This window comes from Saccopteryx leptura, chromosome 2, assembly GCF_036850995.1.
Source record: "Saccopteryx leptura isolate mSacLep1 chromosome 2, mSacLep1_pri_phased_curated, whole genome shotgun sequence".
In the NCBI taxonomy this organism is placed as follows: Eukaryota; Metazoa; Chordata; class Mammalia; order Chiroptera; family Emballonuridae; genus Saccopteryx; species Saccopteryx leptura.
In genome coordinates, this window is record NC_089504.1 from 330,586,448 (window position 1) to 330,602,985 (window position 16,538).

A 16,538-nucleotide genomic window follows, 5' to 3' on the forward strand; every position below is an offset into this window, starting at 1 on the left:
CCACAGTCAAGGCACATATGAGAAAGCAATCAATGAACAACTAAGGTGTCCAATGAAAAATTGATGATTAATGCTTCTCATCTCTCCATTCCTGTCTGTCTGTCCCTATCTATCCTTCTCTCTGACTCTCACTCTGTCTCTGTAAAAAAATAAAATGAAATAAATAAATAAATAAAAAATTGTGTTGAGTGCAGAAAACCCCCACCATACATATCATCTTAACTTTACACCAAACAAAGGCTAGAAGAAACTTGCCTCCAGTCTTTCCAGGGAACACAGGGTGTGTGTGTGTGTTTGTGTGTGTGTGTAAACAATCCAGCACCACAGCTTAACAGCCTTTTGCAACGTAATTAGGCAAGTGAGGTGGGGGGTTGGGCAGACTGTCAGCTTACAGCCAATTCCCCACACCTCTGTCCCCCAAAAATCTAAACTCCAAAATCCCTGTTGGTTTTTTTGTCCCCAACAGGCACATATTTCTCTGGAATAACATAGGGCACACCTGGAAATCTTCTAGGGTGCACACTTTGAGAACCACTGCAGTAGATTCTTGCAGTAGACAGTTTTCCTGAAGTCTTTTCTGAGCAGTTCAGCCTCTGCAAAGGCATTTTCTGCACTGCATCCATTGCCCGCCTACTGAGGGCCACCGCAGACACCTGCATCCAAAGTAAGGTTGGGAGGAAATGGTGGCAGTTCTTTGCCCTTTCCCCCACCTCCATCCAGTAAAGGCAAGACCACTCTGCCAAAGGCTCTCTGCATTTTTCCTTGACTTTCTGAAGAACTGGGATTTTTGTTTCTGGAGCATATAAGGCAGAATCTTCTTGAAACTAGTATGGATTTTTTTATACTGTACTGTCATCCACTAAATATTTTCTCTTTTATTTTATTTTGCTTTCATAATCATTTCAAATCATGTCTCTATTCTTTCTTTTTAAGGATTTTATTTATTCATTTTTAGAGAGAGAGGAGAGAGAGAGAAAGAGAGAAAGAAAGAGAAAAGGGGGGAAGAGCAGGAAGCATCAACTCCCATATGTGCCTTGACCAGGCAAGCCCAGGGTTTCGAACCAGAGACGTCAGCATTCCTGGTCGATGCTTTATCCACTGTGCCACCACAGGTCAGGCAAGGGTTTTATTTTTTTAGAGCAGTTTTGTGTTTACTACAAAATTGGAGGAAGATACAGAGATTTCCCATATATTGTCTGTTCCTACAAATGCATAGTTTCCCCAATTATTCACATTACTCACCAGAAAATTACATGTTTTTTAACCAAGGATGAACATTATGGACACATCATAATCACCCAAAGTCCATAGGGTTCACTCTTGCATTTTTTTTTAGAGAAAGAGACCGGAAGGAAGAGAGAAGCACCAACTCATATTTACATAGGGTTCACTCTTGGTTTGAACAAATTTATAATGACACGTAAAATATTACACAGAGTATTTTCATTCTTTTAAACATCAGTATATGGGTTTTTAACATTTCTAAATCTGAAAGGACCACAATTTTTTCTGTAGCGATTAGAAGCAGTTGCCAGCTCTCTGGCTCCTCTGACTTGAATACTTTGCTATTCCTGTGTCTTATCTGCCTCCTCTCCTCCTTGGGATGGATGGATTTTGTGAACAAGTAGTTTGTGGATTTGTTATTTGGTTGTGTGTGTGGGATGTGAATGAGTATACGGAGGAGATTCAGTTTTTCTCCGGCACTTGCTGCACAGCCATCACTGTCTGTGTCTTGTAATTCCGGGTAGACTTTGTCCCCCTTGCTCTACAAAAACAGCCTGCGGACATAGGTGGGATAGGAGAGATTGCTCACAGCCAGTACTGTAGCTTTTAAGAAGTGATTGGTTTCTTCCCCTTATAGAGGGAAAACTTTTCACTAATATGCTGTAAGTTCCCCAACTGCCGGAAGTATCAGTTCTGACAAGTGCCCCATGCTGCCCAGAGTGCCAGGGAAACATGGACACTCAGAGGGCTAACTTTTCTGTAGGCCAAGGCCACTGGTCTGGTATTTTAAAGCTAGAAGGGTGCTGCCAGTATAAATGAAGGGGTAGATTTATTAAATTCCTTAAATCTGTGATTGGTTATTTCTTCCTGGCATTTTAAGAGAATAAATTGGGAAGGGGGCATGGTGTCAAAACAAATACAGCTTTAAATATCACAATTAGACACATGAGCTGGTTTTTCCCAAGGAAAGGAAGCACAAAGGTTTTATTTATTTACTTTTAAAACTCTACTTATTTCCTTATATCTTTATTTATGTATTTATTTTTTTCCCTTACAAGTGCATAAATGTGTATTTCATGGCAATGTTATTTAAAAAGAATGTCAGCTACTTGAAGACTAATTAAAAGTGCTGACTAGTCAGTTAATTTCTAGGCAGTACTTTAGCCTTTACAATAGAATTGATTGGATAGAGGCATCCCAACCCCTGGGAAAGTGACAGTTCAATAACTTATGTCATTTTACTATTACTGTTTAGTGGAATTTTTGTGATTTTCTGCCTATATAGTTTCTTTAAATTGTCTACAGAATTACTATTTGGTAGAATTAGACCATATAATAGCTTCTCTGTGTGAATTAGTAAAGGCTTCTTTGGATTTAATTTTCTTGGTGATGGTGACAAATTTTGCATGTAGTCTTATGGAGGTTCACCTTCACAAATTTTTGTTTTATTGAATTCAGTGTATTGAAATAAGAAGCATGAAACTGGCCTTGGCCGGTTGGCTCAGTGGTAGAGCATCGGCCTGGCATGCAGGAGTCCCGGGTTCGATTCCCGGCCAGGGAACCCAGGAGAAGTGCCCATCTGCTTCTTCACCCCTCCCCCTCTCCTTCCTCTCTGTCTCTCTCTTCCCCTCCCGCAGCCAAGGCTCCATTGGAGCAAAGTTGGCCCGGGCGCTGAGGATGGCTCTGTGGCTTCTGCCTCAGGCACTAGAATGGCTCTGGTTGCAACAGAGCGACACCCCAGATGGGCAGAGCATTGCCCCCTGGTGGGCATGCCGGGTGGATCCCGGTCGGGCGCATGCGGGAGTCTGTCTGACTGCCTCCCCGTTTCCAACTTCAGAAAAATACTAAATAAATAAATAAATAAAAGAAGCATGAAACTGGTTTTAGTCTTTTCATCTTGATAAGGCAAAATGGTTGAGAGCAATCATGGTCCCAGGAAGAATGATTAGTCCTAACTTTAGCAGGTGTGTGAGTTATAGCATTTCCAGAGGTTTGAAAAAGACAGCCTGGGGTCTAGCAGCAGACATTTTTGTGAATTATTAAAGGTAGTTAATAACAAAAAAGCTACACTGATCTCCTACAGATATAAAATGAACATGTCAAACTTTTTATTTATGTCATTAATTAGTGAAGGAACCAGTAAGATGTTATAAACAGTTCAAAGAATTCATAAAATACACATAGACCAATAAGAATGCTGATAGGAATTTTTTTTTTTTTTTTTTTTGTATTTTTCTGAAGTTGGAAACAGGGAGGCAGTCAGACAGACTCCCGCATGTGCCTGAACCGGGATCCACCAGGTGCGATGCTCTGCCCATCTGGGGCATTGCTCTGTTGCAACCAGAGCCATTCTAGCGCCTGAGGCAGAGGCCACAGAGCCATCCTCAGTGCCCAGGCCAACTTTGCTCCAATGGAGCCTTGGCTGCGGGAGGGGAAGAGAGAGACAGAGAGGAAGGAGAGGGGGAGGGGTGGAGAAGCAGATGGGTGCTTCTCCTGTGTGCCCTGGCTGGGAACCAAACCCGGGACTCCTGCACGCCAGGCCGACGCTCTACAACTGAGCAAACTGGCCAGGGCCGCTGATAGGAAAATATATAATTGGTCAGTACTCATAAGGAATAATCAGCTGCATTTCCATAGAACAGAAGTTTTATTTTTGTGGATCAGAATGATTTGCATTACTGTCATTAGTCTACAATTTAGAGTTGTAAAAAAGCCCAGAGATAATGAAAGGTGCAGATAACCCAAAGAGTTGCTACACAGAACACCCAGCAATCTTTTTTTTTTTCCAATTCAAAGTCTTTCACAGTCCTTTCTCAGTCATGGTTTTAGGAATGGCTCAGAAAAATAATTGTCTAGCCTTTTGTTTCTTTGAATTTAAGTCACAATTTTTATAAACTTTTTATTCCTGTATTTTTACCTCAGAGCAGGGCTACCTGTATGGTTGAGATGATTCTGCCCTGAGGAAGTTGTACCTGGGCAGTAGGCTGTTACCTAGTTTGTTAGTGGGGTTGAATCTGTACAGAGGAGACATTTTTTTCAGATTTCCATGAATTTACCTGATGAACTGGTTACCCCCTACCTCAAAGCATATAGTTTGTTTTTGTTGATCTTAGTTCTTAGGGTTATAACAACTGAGTCAGTCATCCTAACTTTAGTTTTTTCCTTTTTGCAGGTTTTCTTACAGAGACTGGAAAAACCAGAGCAAGTACTATTTTTTCTACAGCAACTGAATCTGCCTTCCAAGTTACACAGATCAGAATTATGGTAACTCTCTTGCTACCTCTTTTAAGCAATGTTACTACTGTTTTGTTTGTTGGTCTGCTTATATTTTTTCTAAAGTGAGAAGTGGGGAGGCAGAGAGACAGACTCCCACATGCGGCCCGACCGGGATCCACCCAGCATGCCCATGGGGGGTGATGCTCTGCCCATCAGGGTCATTGCTCCGTTGCAATGAGAGCCATTCTAGCACCTGAGGCAGAGGCCATGGAGCCATTCTCAGCACCCGGGCTAACTTTGCTCCAACTTTGCTCCTTGGGTGTGGGAGGGGAAGAGAGAGATAGAAAGAAAGGAGAGGGGGAAGGGTGGAGAAGCAGATGGGCACTTCTCCTGGCTGGGAATCAAACCTGGGATTTCCACAGGCCAGGCCAAAACTCTACCACTGAGCCAACCAGCCACAGCCATTACTACTGTTTTTAAAAACAGGATTACAGTTCGGAGGTCCATATGATTGGTTTTTCACTGAATATTTAATGATTTTTCTTTGGCAGGCCTATAGCAGAGGGCAGGCACAGAGGTGAATAAATTGTTAAATCTGTGAATGGTGTTAATATAAGGATTGAGAAAAGCAAAGAATCATTTTTTGGGGTACAGCTCTCTAACTTTTCCAGGACTTAATATTTTTTATTTCTCCTGTACTTTCATTTGGTGCATGTTTCTTTTTGGCCCATTTTGGCTGACCAAATGCTTTGTTTCTGTATATTAAGTAGATCTGTTAAATCTCCCGGTCTTGGTAGGGTGACCTAACGTAGTTGATGTCCTGTGGTACTCAGTGATACATTCTCCTTGATAACATGAGGTAGGTGCTCCAGGAATATCCTTTGTGTGGGTTATGTGAGCCCTCCTGGTGTAGTTGAATCTTGATTGCTGTTGGTCTGTCTGTGGGTAGAGTTGACCCTCAGGCTGGCTGACTGTGAGGATTGATCCCAACCCAACCACAGTATATGAGCTGCTGTGCAGGGACTGACACCATGAAGTGGAATTCGTCTCAGCAAAGTCAGGTGTCTGCTGAGATCTCCCTCTGGGTGTGCTGCTTGTGGAGCTAACTGGGTCATGCTCTGATGTGGTCTGAAACCCACCACTTGACGTGTTGGTTCTGGAGCCTCTTGGGAGGGACTCCAGTGCAGGTCAATGTCAGACACTGTGACCAGCTACAAAGTGATCTGTGATTGGTGGCTGCCTTAGATGGGCCTGGGTGTGTGTGGGAGGGGCCAACCTATGTACTGAGGCCAGCTTCCATCAGTATTGAGCCTGGAGCAGGTCAGCAAAAGGCCCAAGATACCCCAAGATCTGGTTTCCAGCTGCTAGCTGCCTGTTAAGCTCAGCCACTGAAAGAGCCACTGGTGATATGCTAGTTCCCTGAGGTAGGTTCAGGTCCCCAGGTAGAGATAAGTGATGTTGACCTGGTTGATACAGATTCAAAGTTGGCACCAACACTGGGTCTGTGGCCATTCAGCAGAAGTCTAAGGGTAAGGGTACCCCAAGGCTAGGCGCTACCTGCCTGGGGACTGTGAACCTTTGTAGCGAGGCAGGGTCTCAGGGAGCCATCAGGATGAGGCCAGTAGAGTTAATCAGGCTAAAACATATTATGATTTGGCCATGTGGAGGGATGCTGTGCACAGGAACAGTGGCACCAAGTCAGGATGCTTGGGGAAAATTGGCCCTCACCTGAAAGCCACATGACTCAGTCTCTCCCTGTGTGTTTGACAACAATCCCTGTCTTCCCAGACCTGCTCAAGAGCTTTCCAAGAAAGACTGCAGTGGGCCTGGGCTGCTCACAACTAGCTGATTCTTTGGCAGGACATGAGCTTGGCAGGGTGGGGCCACAGTGAGATATGAAGGTGGAGCCAGTGGATCTCCCCAGGCCAACACCCTATGGAGGGGAGTGCTCGCCCCTGGAAAGATGGCACCTGTGGGTGGTTTGGGAGGACTCAGCACAGGGACAATGGTGGCTATCTCTAGAGCCCTCTCCGCAAGACCACACAACCCATTCTCTCCCTGACTGTCTCTAGTTTACTTTGAACTGTCGTTCTTTTGCCAGAGCCCAGGGTAAGTTCCCGAGAGCAAGATTTTGTGTGTTAGCCCTTTAAGAGGGCATCTGGGATTCTGATGGACAGAATGACTGCTGATTTTCATAGCTAGATATTATGGGGCTCTTATTCCTACCTCTGGTGCTCTGGGCTCGAAGCCTAGTGTGGTGTTGGGACGCCTTGCTCCTTAAGAGGGATCTTTGCAGCTGAAATATCCTTCCGGATTCTCAACTGCTAGGTGTGGGAGCAGGGCCAGCCCTTTTTGAGTTTCTGACCTTCCTACCAGTCTCAACATGGCTTCTTCCGTATGTCCTGTTATAAAACTTCTTTTCAGCTAGTTTTCAATTTGTTATTCGGTTGATTTTTCTGTAATTTAGTTTATTATTATTATTATTATTGATTTTTGGAGAGAGAGAGGGAGAAGCAGGAAGCATCTACTCATAGTAGTTGCTTCTGTATGTGCCTTGACCAGGCAAATCCAGAGATTTGAATCGGCGACCTCAGCATTCCAAGTCGTCGCTTTACCCACTGCACCACCACAGGTCAGACCTGTAATTGAGTTTTAATTCCGATTTGTATTTAGGAGGAGAAGGTAACTTCCACCAGCTCTGCTACCATATTGGATCTCTCAGGACTTAATGTATTTGAAAGATCATTTCATTGGTTTGCTTTTGCTTCAAGCTATTTGAAGTTAACCATATTATTTGGAAACCAAACCACAGAAATTTGACCCTCTGCTGTACTTTATCTAAATTTCTCTTTCCAGGTTCGACGTGGTGGCATTGGTGCCCAGTGTGGGTTGGTGTTTGCCTATAACTCATCATCTGATAAATTTCATGCAGAAGAACATTTCAAAAGGTTTGAAAAATATAATAAGTGGAAGCTTCAGGAATTCAGGCAATTTGTAAAAAGCAGGTAAGAAAGAGAATAAAAATATTTGTAGTTAACAAGATTGTGTACATTCTTACTGGTAAAATATGCCTTCTTGTCTTTATAGAAAAGGTTTCCCTAATCCACCCTCAGTGTCCATGAGCATTCATTACTTCTAACAGCATATCTGCAGATGTGTATTTTAATTTATCCACAGACTCTTACTCGGCCCCTTCTGTGACCAGGCACATGCATTTTCAAGATGGCTCGGTAAATGATTCATGCCTGAATTGTGTGTAGCCTGAAGTCTTTAGTCTTGATTGCTTGCCACTGGGAAATTTACCCATACTCCAACCTTCTTCCTTCTATTTATGCTTATATTGAAAATATTTATTAAGCCCCCACTATGTGCTAGACCTGTTGCTAGACACCATGATGAGCAAATTGGCACAGTTGCTGTTCTGTGGAACTTCCTGCTTAGCTTAGAAACAGAGGATAAAACTGGTAGCATCATAGTATTATGAATACCTGGTAGGAAAAGGTATGGTGTTTTGGGAGCATGTGGCAGAGCACCTGACCTGATCAGGGAAAACTTCCTGGAGGAAGTATTGTTATGGTAGGAACTAAGGGAGAGTTAGAGAGAATTAGCCTCAAGAAGTAGAGGGAGATGGTCTTGAGCAGAGAGAAGAACAGATTTGAGAACTCAGAAGTGAAGTATGGCATGGTCAAGGACTGACAGGTCCCATGTTGCTGTGGTCTGCTGTGAGGTAGAGAGTGGTGAAAGATGAAAGCCGAAGAGCTAAAGGTCTTTCTCTCTCTGTTTCAGGGTTTGGACTTTATCCCTAAAGCGCTGCGAGGGGTGGGGACAGGCAGTGGGTGGAGAGTGTTATGTAAGAAGAACTAGATCAGAGGTGTGTTTTAGAAGCACTGCTCTGAATCATGCTGGCTATGGTGTGTGTTGGAGGAGGGTGAGCATGGAGTAGGACAAAATGGAGGAGGCTGTCACTATCTCTTAGGAGGCCAGAGAGGTGTGGGTGATCTCAGCTAGAGCAGCAAGAGCAGCATGGGACTGATTGAAGAGACCACTAGAAGCTAGTTCAGTTCAGTTACTGAATGTAGACCTGGAGAAGGAAGAAAGCTTAGGCGTCAATGAGTCCTGGGGTCTTGGCTTGGCAAGGTGGGAACATTGGTAGTCTTTCTGTGAGATAGAATGTACCTTGGGGAAAGTAGGTTGGTGAGGAAGATGGTAAGCTCAGTTTTGGTCCTGTTGAATTTGAGGTTTTAGGAAGCCTTTGAGATATTCAGTAGCTAGTTGGTTAAACAGGTTAGGTGCCTGAAAGACATTTGTACTGAAAGTACAGATATGAGAGACATTTCGATGATAATTTAAAACAAATTAGAAGAGCTCATTCTGGAATAATGTGTGGGCTTGGAAGAGAAGTTACCTTAGGTCAACATGCTGAGAGGTACCAGCATTTAAAGGGCAAAAGAGAGAAGGAGGCTGATAAAAACAGCCAAAGAAGCAGCAGAAAAGCTAGGGATGTGTCATCATGAAGCCAGGTTAGAAGAAGTAGGAAGTGGGCAGTGATGTCAAATGTTACCCAGGAATCAATAAGGTCAAGACCAGGAATGGACCTGTTGGATTTAGCTGCAGAAGTCTTTGGGCAGTTGCCCGCTTACTACAAAATTCATGGACCTGAACCCTAGACTTATGGTTTTTGCTACTGTATTACGAGGTGCTGGAGTTAACAGAAGCCTTTAACTGTCATCTAGTACTGTACAAGCTCTAATGTACAAATGAATCACCGAGGATTGTGTTAAAATGTGGAATTTGATTCAGTAGTTCTGGGTTGTTTCCCGGCCTTGGCTAAGCTCAAGTGATTCAGTAGTTCTGGGTGGGGCATGAGACTCATTTCTGACAAGCTCCGAGGTGACCCTGATTCTCCCCATCCATAGACCATACTTTGAGTAGCAAGGACCTGGAAAATTCCTTGCTCTAATTCCTTTGGTGGCATCCCTAACAAATGGTTGTTCAGCCTCTCTAGAATACTCTTCATGATAGAGAATTCACCTCACTTTAGTAATTAGAATATGTTCAGTTGAAATCTACCTTTGTAACCTGACCAGGCAGTGGCGCAGTGGATAAAGCGTTGGCCTGGAATGCAAAGGACACAGGTTTGAAACCCTGAGGTCACTGGCTTGAGTCCAAGGTTGCTGACTTGGGCAAGGGGTCACTCGCTCTCTGTAGCCCCCTGGTCAAGGCACATAGGAAAAAGCAATTAATGAACAACTAAAGAATTGATGCTTCTCATCTCTCTCCCTTCTTGCCTGTCCGTCCCTCTCTCTGTCTCTGTCTATCTCGCTTTAAAAAAAAACAACTACTTTTGTCATTTCAACTTGGTGGCCTTAATTCAGCCCTCTTAAGGAAAATGGTCAACTCTCTCTCACTCCTAATATCTCCCTCTCATCACACAAATATCTCTTTTATAAAAGGTGTTCTTTTAAAATAATAACTAGACATTGCAGGTGTTTTTAAGCAGCTATGTCCTACCCTTGGGACATATTAAAATAGGCCCTTTTCCTTTAACCTGCTGTCAAACAAGATCTCTCACATCTTATATAGGGTGATTTTTTTTTTTAACCTTAATGTAGGTCTGTTTGCTACTCCCCTGCTGATTTCAGCCTGAACTACTCTGGATCCTGATTTGGTCGGCCTAATTATTATCAGTATTTTTCCAGTTTGGAAATCAAAACGTTCATGTACATGCATCTGTCTTTTTGCCTTTTTTTCCTGCCCCTCTGTTTGAATAGTGGTCAGTCAACGTGCTCCAGGACTGGTTGTTTGGCTGCTCTATGCACATAACAGTACTAAGCCCTGGCTTTCTTTTCTCCACCTTGCCAGCTGTATGGTGGAGTAAACAGGGTTCTTCTCTCTGCTTTTTGATACCTGCCAGTTCTCTGTATCTCAAAGATTTCTTCAAAGTAAATTTTAAAATCCTCAACCATAATAGTGATGAAACTCATTGACAGAATTTGGGGATAAGACAGAATACCAGCTGTCCTGGTGGTTTTAGGATTGTCTATATTGTGAAAGTTTTATGCTAAGAAAGATATATTCAGAAGAGAACATTTTTTTTTCCCCTCTGTTTTATGTTCAGAGATTTTTGTTTTGTTTTGTTTTGTTTTTTGTTTTTTGTATTTTTCTGAAGTTGGAAATGGGGAGGCAGTCAGACAGACTCCCGCATGCACCTGACCGGGATCCACCCGGCATGCCCACCAGGGGGCGATGCTCTGCCGCAATCAGAGCCATTCTAGCGCCTGAGGCAGAGGCCACAGAGCCATCCTCAGCGCCTGGGCCAACTTTGCTCCAATGGAGCCTTGGCTGTGGGAGGGGAAGAGAGAGACAGACAGGAAGGAGAGAAGGAGGGGTGGAGAAGCAGATGGGCGCTTCTCCTGTGTGCCCTGGCCGGAGATCGAACCCAGGACTCCCGCACGCCAGGCCGACGCTCTGCTACTGAGCTAACCGGCCAGGGCTTCCCTCTGTTTTAGAACTTACTCTGGGTCCTTTGTCATTTTCCTCTTCTTGCTATAAATTCCTGAGTTTGCTTTTTTTACCCATACGGAATACTCATGTGATGCTAGCTTATTAGCTATATCACAGACTAAATAGTATAAAGTTTTAGAACTATAACTTGAAAAGAGTGCCTTTTCTCTGTTTTAGTTATTTAATTCCTGAAAAGGAGTACCATTCATGTGTCCCATTTTTACCGAGAAGTGGCACACAGTTGTGCTTCTTTAGTTGACGCTGGAATGCTTTCCTGCAAGGACTTTTAAGGAATAGGAAAAAATACTGAGGCTCCTGAAGGCTGAAGTTTTCCCTTTTTGGAGCTCCAGAATCTTAGAGCTCCCCAGTTTACCCTTCAGTTGTTGCAAGTGGCCCAAACCTCAGGCTGGTCACACATACATTAGCCAGGAAGACAGAACTGAACCTGCCTCACCTTTGGCTCTTTCAAGAAACACACATCAGCTGTTGCATTATACCTTACTCCTGAGAAGCTCATCTAAGATGCTTTGACTTCATGTCTCATTCTTCAGATAAGCCAGTTATCTAGAAAAGTTAACTTCTCTTTAGTTCTCAGATTATATTTGGAACTGATAATAATTCTCATTTCACAGTTGAGGAGGCTGAGAAATGGAGACGAAATTATCACAAACTACCTATATGTTAATTGACAGGCCATATTAACAAGTTAAATGTCACTTAGATGGTGCTTTATTCATTGGACCCTTGAGAAATTTAGGAATAGGAAAATGTTTGTGATTACTCTTGTGTTTGCAGGATCGGTTGCTCATCTGATGACCTTGGAGAGGATGATCCTATTGGCTGGTTTGAGCTAGAAGAAGAGTGGGATGAAGCAGAGGTCAAGCTGCAGCAGTGCAGAGTTGCCAAAGTAAGCATTCCTGAGCCACAGCCTCCTCGTATTGGCCCACTCCCCTCCTTTTATTCTGTAGGTATTCATCGAGTGGTTATTGTGCACCAGCCCGTGCGAGCACTGGAACCCTCAAGGTGATCAAACATGGTTATGACCCTCAAGGAGTGCTTGGTCTAGTGGGAGATACAGATGTATGTGACACTGTGATATGGACTGCAATAAGGGGATACACAGGGGACTCTTGCAGCCCAGAAGAAAAATATTTAACCTAGCCTGGAGTTCACTAAGGAAGGATTCCCAGGAAAGGTAGTGTGATGCCAGGTACCGAAAGCTGATTAAGCAGTCATCTTTAGCAAGGCTAGGATGTACGGAGAAAGGCAGCTCAGGCTGAGAGAATGGCGAGTACACAGGCATAAATGCAAGAGATGTGTTTCCATAGCTTTGAAATTGTCTGGTTAATTTTTTTAACCTTTAATGTAAATCTTAGTAAGATGCTTAAATAGAGAAATAAGAACTATCTTTGGGATTTAAACATAGTAGTAGATACTCAGTAAATATGTATGCAGTTGAATAATATTGGATTCTGACAAGCCCTCAATCAGGGAGCTTTCACTGTAAGAAGCAGATAGTTTGCTGCACAGAAGTTGGGTTTTGGAAATGGCTTTAACTTGGAGCAGACGAGGCTGTGTCCTGAGTACCCAGCACATGGGTTGCGTATATCAGTTGGGGACTTTGAGACAACTCTTGAGGGCATTCATGGACTGTTTCTGCCATATATCTGATTTCTGTTCAGAATGACTGTGCCACAGAGCAAATACCCTTCTCTTATTTATCCTGTGTTAATCCTGTTTTTGCCTTGAAGAGGGAGTAATGTCATTTCTCTTATTGTGGTCTTTCCCCAAACCAGACTTCATTCAGCATTCATACTGTCTTTTTTCTGTTTGTTATAGATGCTGGGCTTATATTTGTGTCCCCAGTGGTATCTCATAAATTGTTAAAGTCATATGAGAAACTTCCCAGAAAGGCCTTTATCTCCCTCCCATCAATATCCAGGACTTTTGAATTCTTCACCTTAAATCTCTTTTGTCCTTTCTAGTATTTGATGGTGAAGTTCCTCTGCACCCGTCAGGAGTCAGCAGAGCGCTTGGGAGTACAAGGCTTGAGCATCAGTGGGTACCTCCGGCCTGCGAGAGCAGAAGCAGCACAGAGCATCATCTGTGCTCACTGCAGAAAGGACGTGGAGGAGAGTGTCTGTGGGGCCACACTGCTCCTTAGGACCCTTCAGTTCATCCAGCTGCTTGCCCACGACCTGGTAGTGTTTCCTCATTTGTTACACTTGGGAAAATAAATGACAGTGTTCAGAGAAATGCATACCAACCAATGAAACCTGGCCCTGCTGGAGCCATGAGTATGGCAGGCATCGTGCTGTGATGACACTGGAAGGCCAAGCACAGTGGGATAGTCTGCATCAGTCAGTGGAAGACTAAGTGGCATATGCCCATTATTGTGAGGGTTCCTAGAATAGACATACAGATGAATCTTAGAGATCACCAGCTGTGATTGCCAGTGCTAGAATGGGGAGGTGAAGCAAGTTTATGGGATTTATGTCTTCTTTAAGGAGAATTATTCCTGAACTGTAGGTGCATTCTCTTTGTTTACTAAATGTACCCAAATAATGTCAGAATTTGAAACCATTTTTGTTTTTGATACTGACTTCTACAATCACTAATAAAAACACAGTGACAGCTCACTCAAAGGAAGAGTCTCACAGCCATCACCATAGCAAACATCATTTATCTCAGGAATTAAGTGGTGGCCTCTCTGTGATGTGCCTCAGTGACCACTCCTGATCTTTATTCTGCTCAGGGCACATTCAGAGGCTGGGGACTCTACCTATATATGGTTTGTTTGTTCTTTGTTATTCAAGCTCTCTTATCACAGCAGAAAGCAGCAAATAAGAGAGAGAGGCTTAGAAATAGCAGGAGCATTTTATAGCAGAATTGGTCTTTTAGCCTACATTCAGGGAAGGGTCCAAATATACTGGAATATAGTCCTGGGCAGTAATCGTCATCCAATAAAGACTCATTTATGTTTGGGATGTGGTGTTTATGCTGTCAGGTAGTCTCCGTGTGCATGTGTGTGTGTATGTGTAATATGTATAGATATATTTACATACATATGTATACCACATACACACACATGCATATTTTAGAAAATTTCATACCAAAAATAGTTATTCACAGACTTTTTAGTAGTTAAGAGTAAGCATCTATTATATAAGAATTTTACCTGTGTGGCTACCTCATTTCTTAACAATGAGAAGTAAATGAACCATTAGGGTATATCTCTAAATGCATTTTTAATTTTATTTTTCTGGTCTTTATAATTTTTTAGGTGCAGCAGAAGGAGAGTGGCTTAAAATATAAATCTTTTCTGGACTTCACGGGTCTTGATTTGCAGATCTTCTGGAATTTTTACAGTAAATTAAAGCAAAAGTAGGTCAGAATTTGTTATAAGGTGATAATCATATAAACACAACTGAAGACACTGAGCTTTGCTATTCTGAATGGACAATATTTTTCTAAATTTTTTTACTTCCTACTAGTTTATTATTCTGATTTAAAAGAATTGGTTATTATGGAATTTAACACCTAGTTATAGATATAACAAAAAAGTAATATTTTAAAGAAATTGTACATTTTTATAAACCATTTTATTTGAGCAGTATTTTCTTTTTTTTTTTTTTTTACAGAGACATAGAGTCAGAGAGAGGGATAGGTAGGGACAGATAGACAGGAACGGAGAGAGATGAGAAGCATCAATCATCAGTTTTTCGTTGCAACACCTTAGTGGTTCATTGATTGCTTTCTCATATGTGCCTTGACCGTGGGCCTTCAGCAGAATGAGTAATCCTTTGCTGAAGCCAGCGACCTTGGGTCCAAGCTGGTGAGCCTTGCTCAAACCAGATGAGCCAGTGCTCAAGCTGGCGACCTTGGGGTCTCGAACCTGGGTCCTCCTCATCCCAGTCCGACGCTCCATCCACTGCGCCACCGCCTGGTCGGGCTTGAGCAGTATTTTCACAAACGTTTTCTTATTTGATTATCCTTAGGCCCTAGCCAGTTGGCTCAGGGGTAGAGTGTGGGCCCGGCGTGTGGATGTCCTGGGTTTGATTCCTGGTCAGGGCACAGGAGAAGCGCCCATCTGCTTCTCTACCCCTCACCCTCTTTTTTTTTTTTTTTTTTTTTTTTTTTTCTTTCATTTTTCTGAAGCTGGAAACAGGGAGAGACAGTCAGACAGACTCCCGCATGCGCCCGACCGGGATCCACCCGGCACGCCCACCAGGGGCTACGCTCTGCCCACCAGGGGGCGATGCTCTGCCCATCCTGGGCGTCGCCATGTTGCGACCAGAGCCACTCTAGCGCCTGAGGCAGAGGCCACAGAGCCATCCCCAGCGCCCGGGCCATCTTTGCTCCAATGGAGCCTTGGCTGCGGGAGGGGAAGAGAGAGACAGAGAGGAAGGTGCGGCAGAGGGGTGGAGAAGCAAATGGGCGCTTCTCCTGTGTGCCCTGGCCGGGAATCGAACCCGGGTCCTCCGCACGCTAGGCCGACGCTCTACCGCTGAGCCAACCGGCCAGGGCCCTCTACCCCTCACCCTCTTGCTTCTCACTCTCTCCCCACCCTACCCCCTCTGTCCTACAGCCGTGGCTTGATAGGAGCGAGTTGGCCCCAGGCGCTGAGGATGGCTCCATGGCCTCTGTCTCAGGTGCTAAGAAGAGCTCGGTTGCTGAGCAACAGGGAAAGGCCCCAGATGAGCAGAGCATTGCCCCCTTAGTGGGCTTGCCAGTGGATCCCGGTCGGGGCACATGCAGGAGTCTGTCTCTGCCTCCCCTCCTCTCACTAAATTTAAAAAAAAAGTGGATAATTATCCTTACAGCTTTGTGGGATGAGCAGGTCAATTATTACAGCAGTACCCTCGTTTTACAGATGAAGAAACAGGATTAGAAATGTATTTCTTTGCCCCACTGTGGGCAGAGTCAGGTGGGTCTGACTTTGCAGACTACCTAGTACAGTATTCTTTTCATTCCACCTTCATTCCTCTGGGTTGGTGTTCTTTTCACTGAACCTGGTGCCTAGAGGAGAGTCCTTGTAGACTGTCTTTGGAGGGTAAAAGCAGCTGCCTTTTTGCTCTCTGATGTTCTTTATCTTTCTGTAGCCCGAGAGAAGAATGCATCTGTGCCCAAACCCTGCTTTTGCAGCTCCTGCAGAGCTGCTTCTCCGTGCTGCAGAGAGACTCCCCGGCTGCCCCCGAGGATGCAAAGACTCCCCGCCAGAGCCCTGGGGAACTGGAGGCCGCCAAGGAGCTCTATTCGCACTTATGTGATGGTAGGGATCAGTGTTTTCCCTAGTGTGGTCCTGTGCTAGTCCCCTGCAGGGCCCCTTGCTATGGGGAGCAGGGTTCCTGTGATCATGCAAGCACAGGAAAGGGATCCTTCTTTGGAAAATGAGTGTTCCTTTTGATCTTCTTTTGAATCATTATTTTGAGTTCAGTGTTCATTCATTAGCAATAACTTTGTCCTGGTTTCTGATATATAGTTGTGTCATACTGAGAGAAGTTATTATCACACTCTTCAGTCTTACTTCAGCTAAGACACTGGGAAGAGTTTCGTAGATTGAGGGGGAGATATTATAATAATAAATTGAAAAT

The 16,538-nt window shown here is 43.9% G+C and overlaps 1 protein-coding gene across 2 annotated transcripts in view; it reads left to right on the plus strand.

Annotated features, from left to right (window-relative positions):
• Nucleotides 1-16,538, plus strand: part of ZZEF1 (zinc finger ZZ-type and EF-hand domain containing 1) — a 130,135-nt gene that overhangs the window by 43,632 nt on the left and 69,965 nt on the right. For both annotated transcript variants that reach the window (XM_066363407.1, XM_066363408.1), the window contains exons 10-15: nucleotides 4,397-4,488; nucleotides 7,297-7,445; nucleotides 11,740-11,851; nucleotides 12,930-13,145; nucleotides 14,228-14,328; nucleotides 16,047-16,216. In XM_066363407.1, coding sequence (XP_066219504.1) covers nucleotides 4,397-4,488; nucleotides 7,297-7,445; nucleotides 11,740-11,851; nucleotides 12,930-13,145; nucleotides 14,228-14,328; nucleotides 16,047-16,216 — 840 coding nt within the window. The remainder of the gene's footprint in view (nucleotides 1-4,396; nucleotides 4,489-7,296; nucleotides 7,446-11,739; nucleotides 11,852-12,929; nucleotides 13,146-14,227; nucleotides 14,329-16,046; nucleotides 16,217-16,538) is intronic.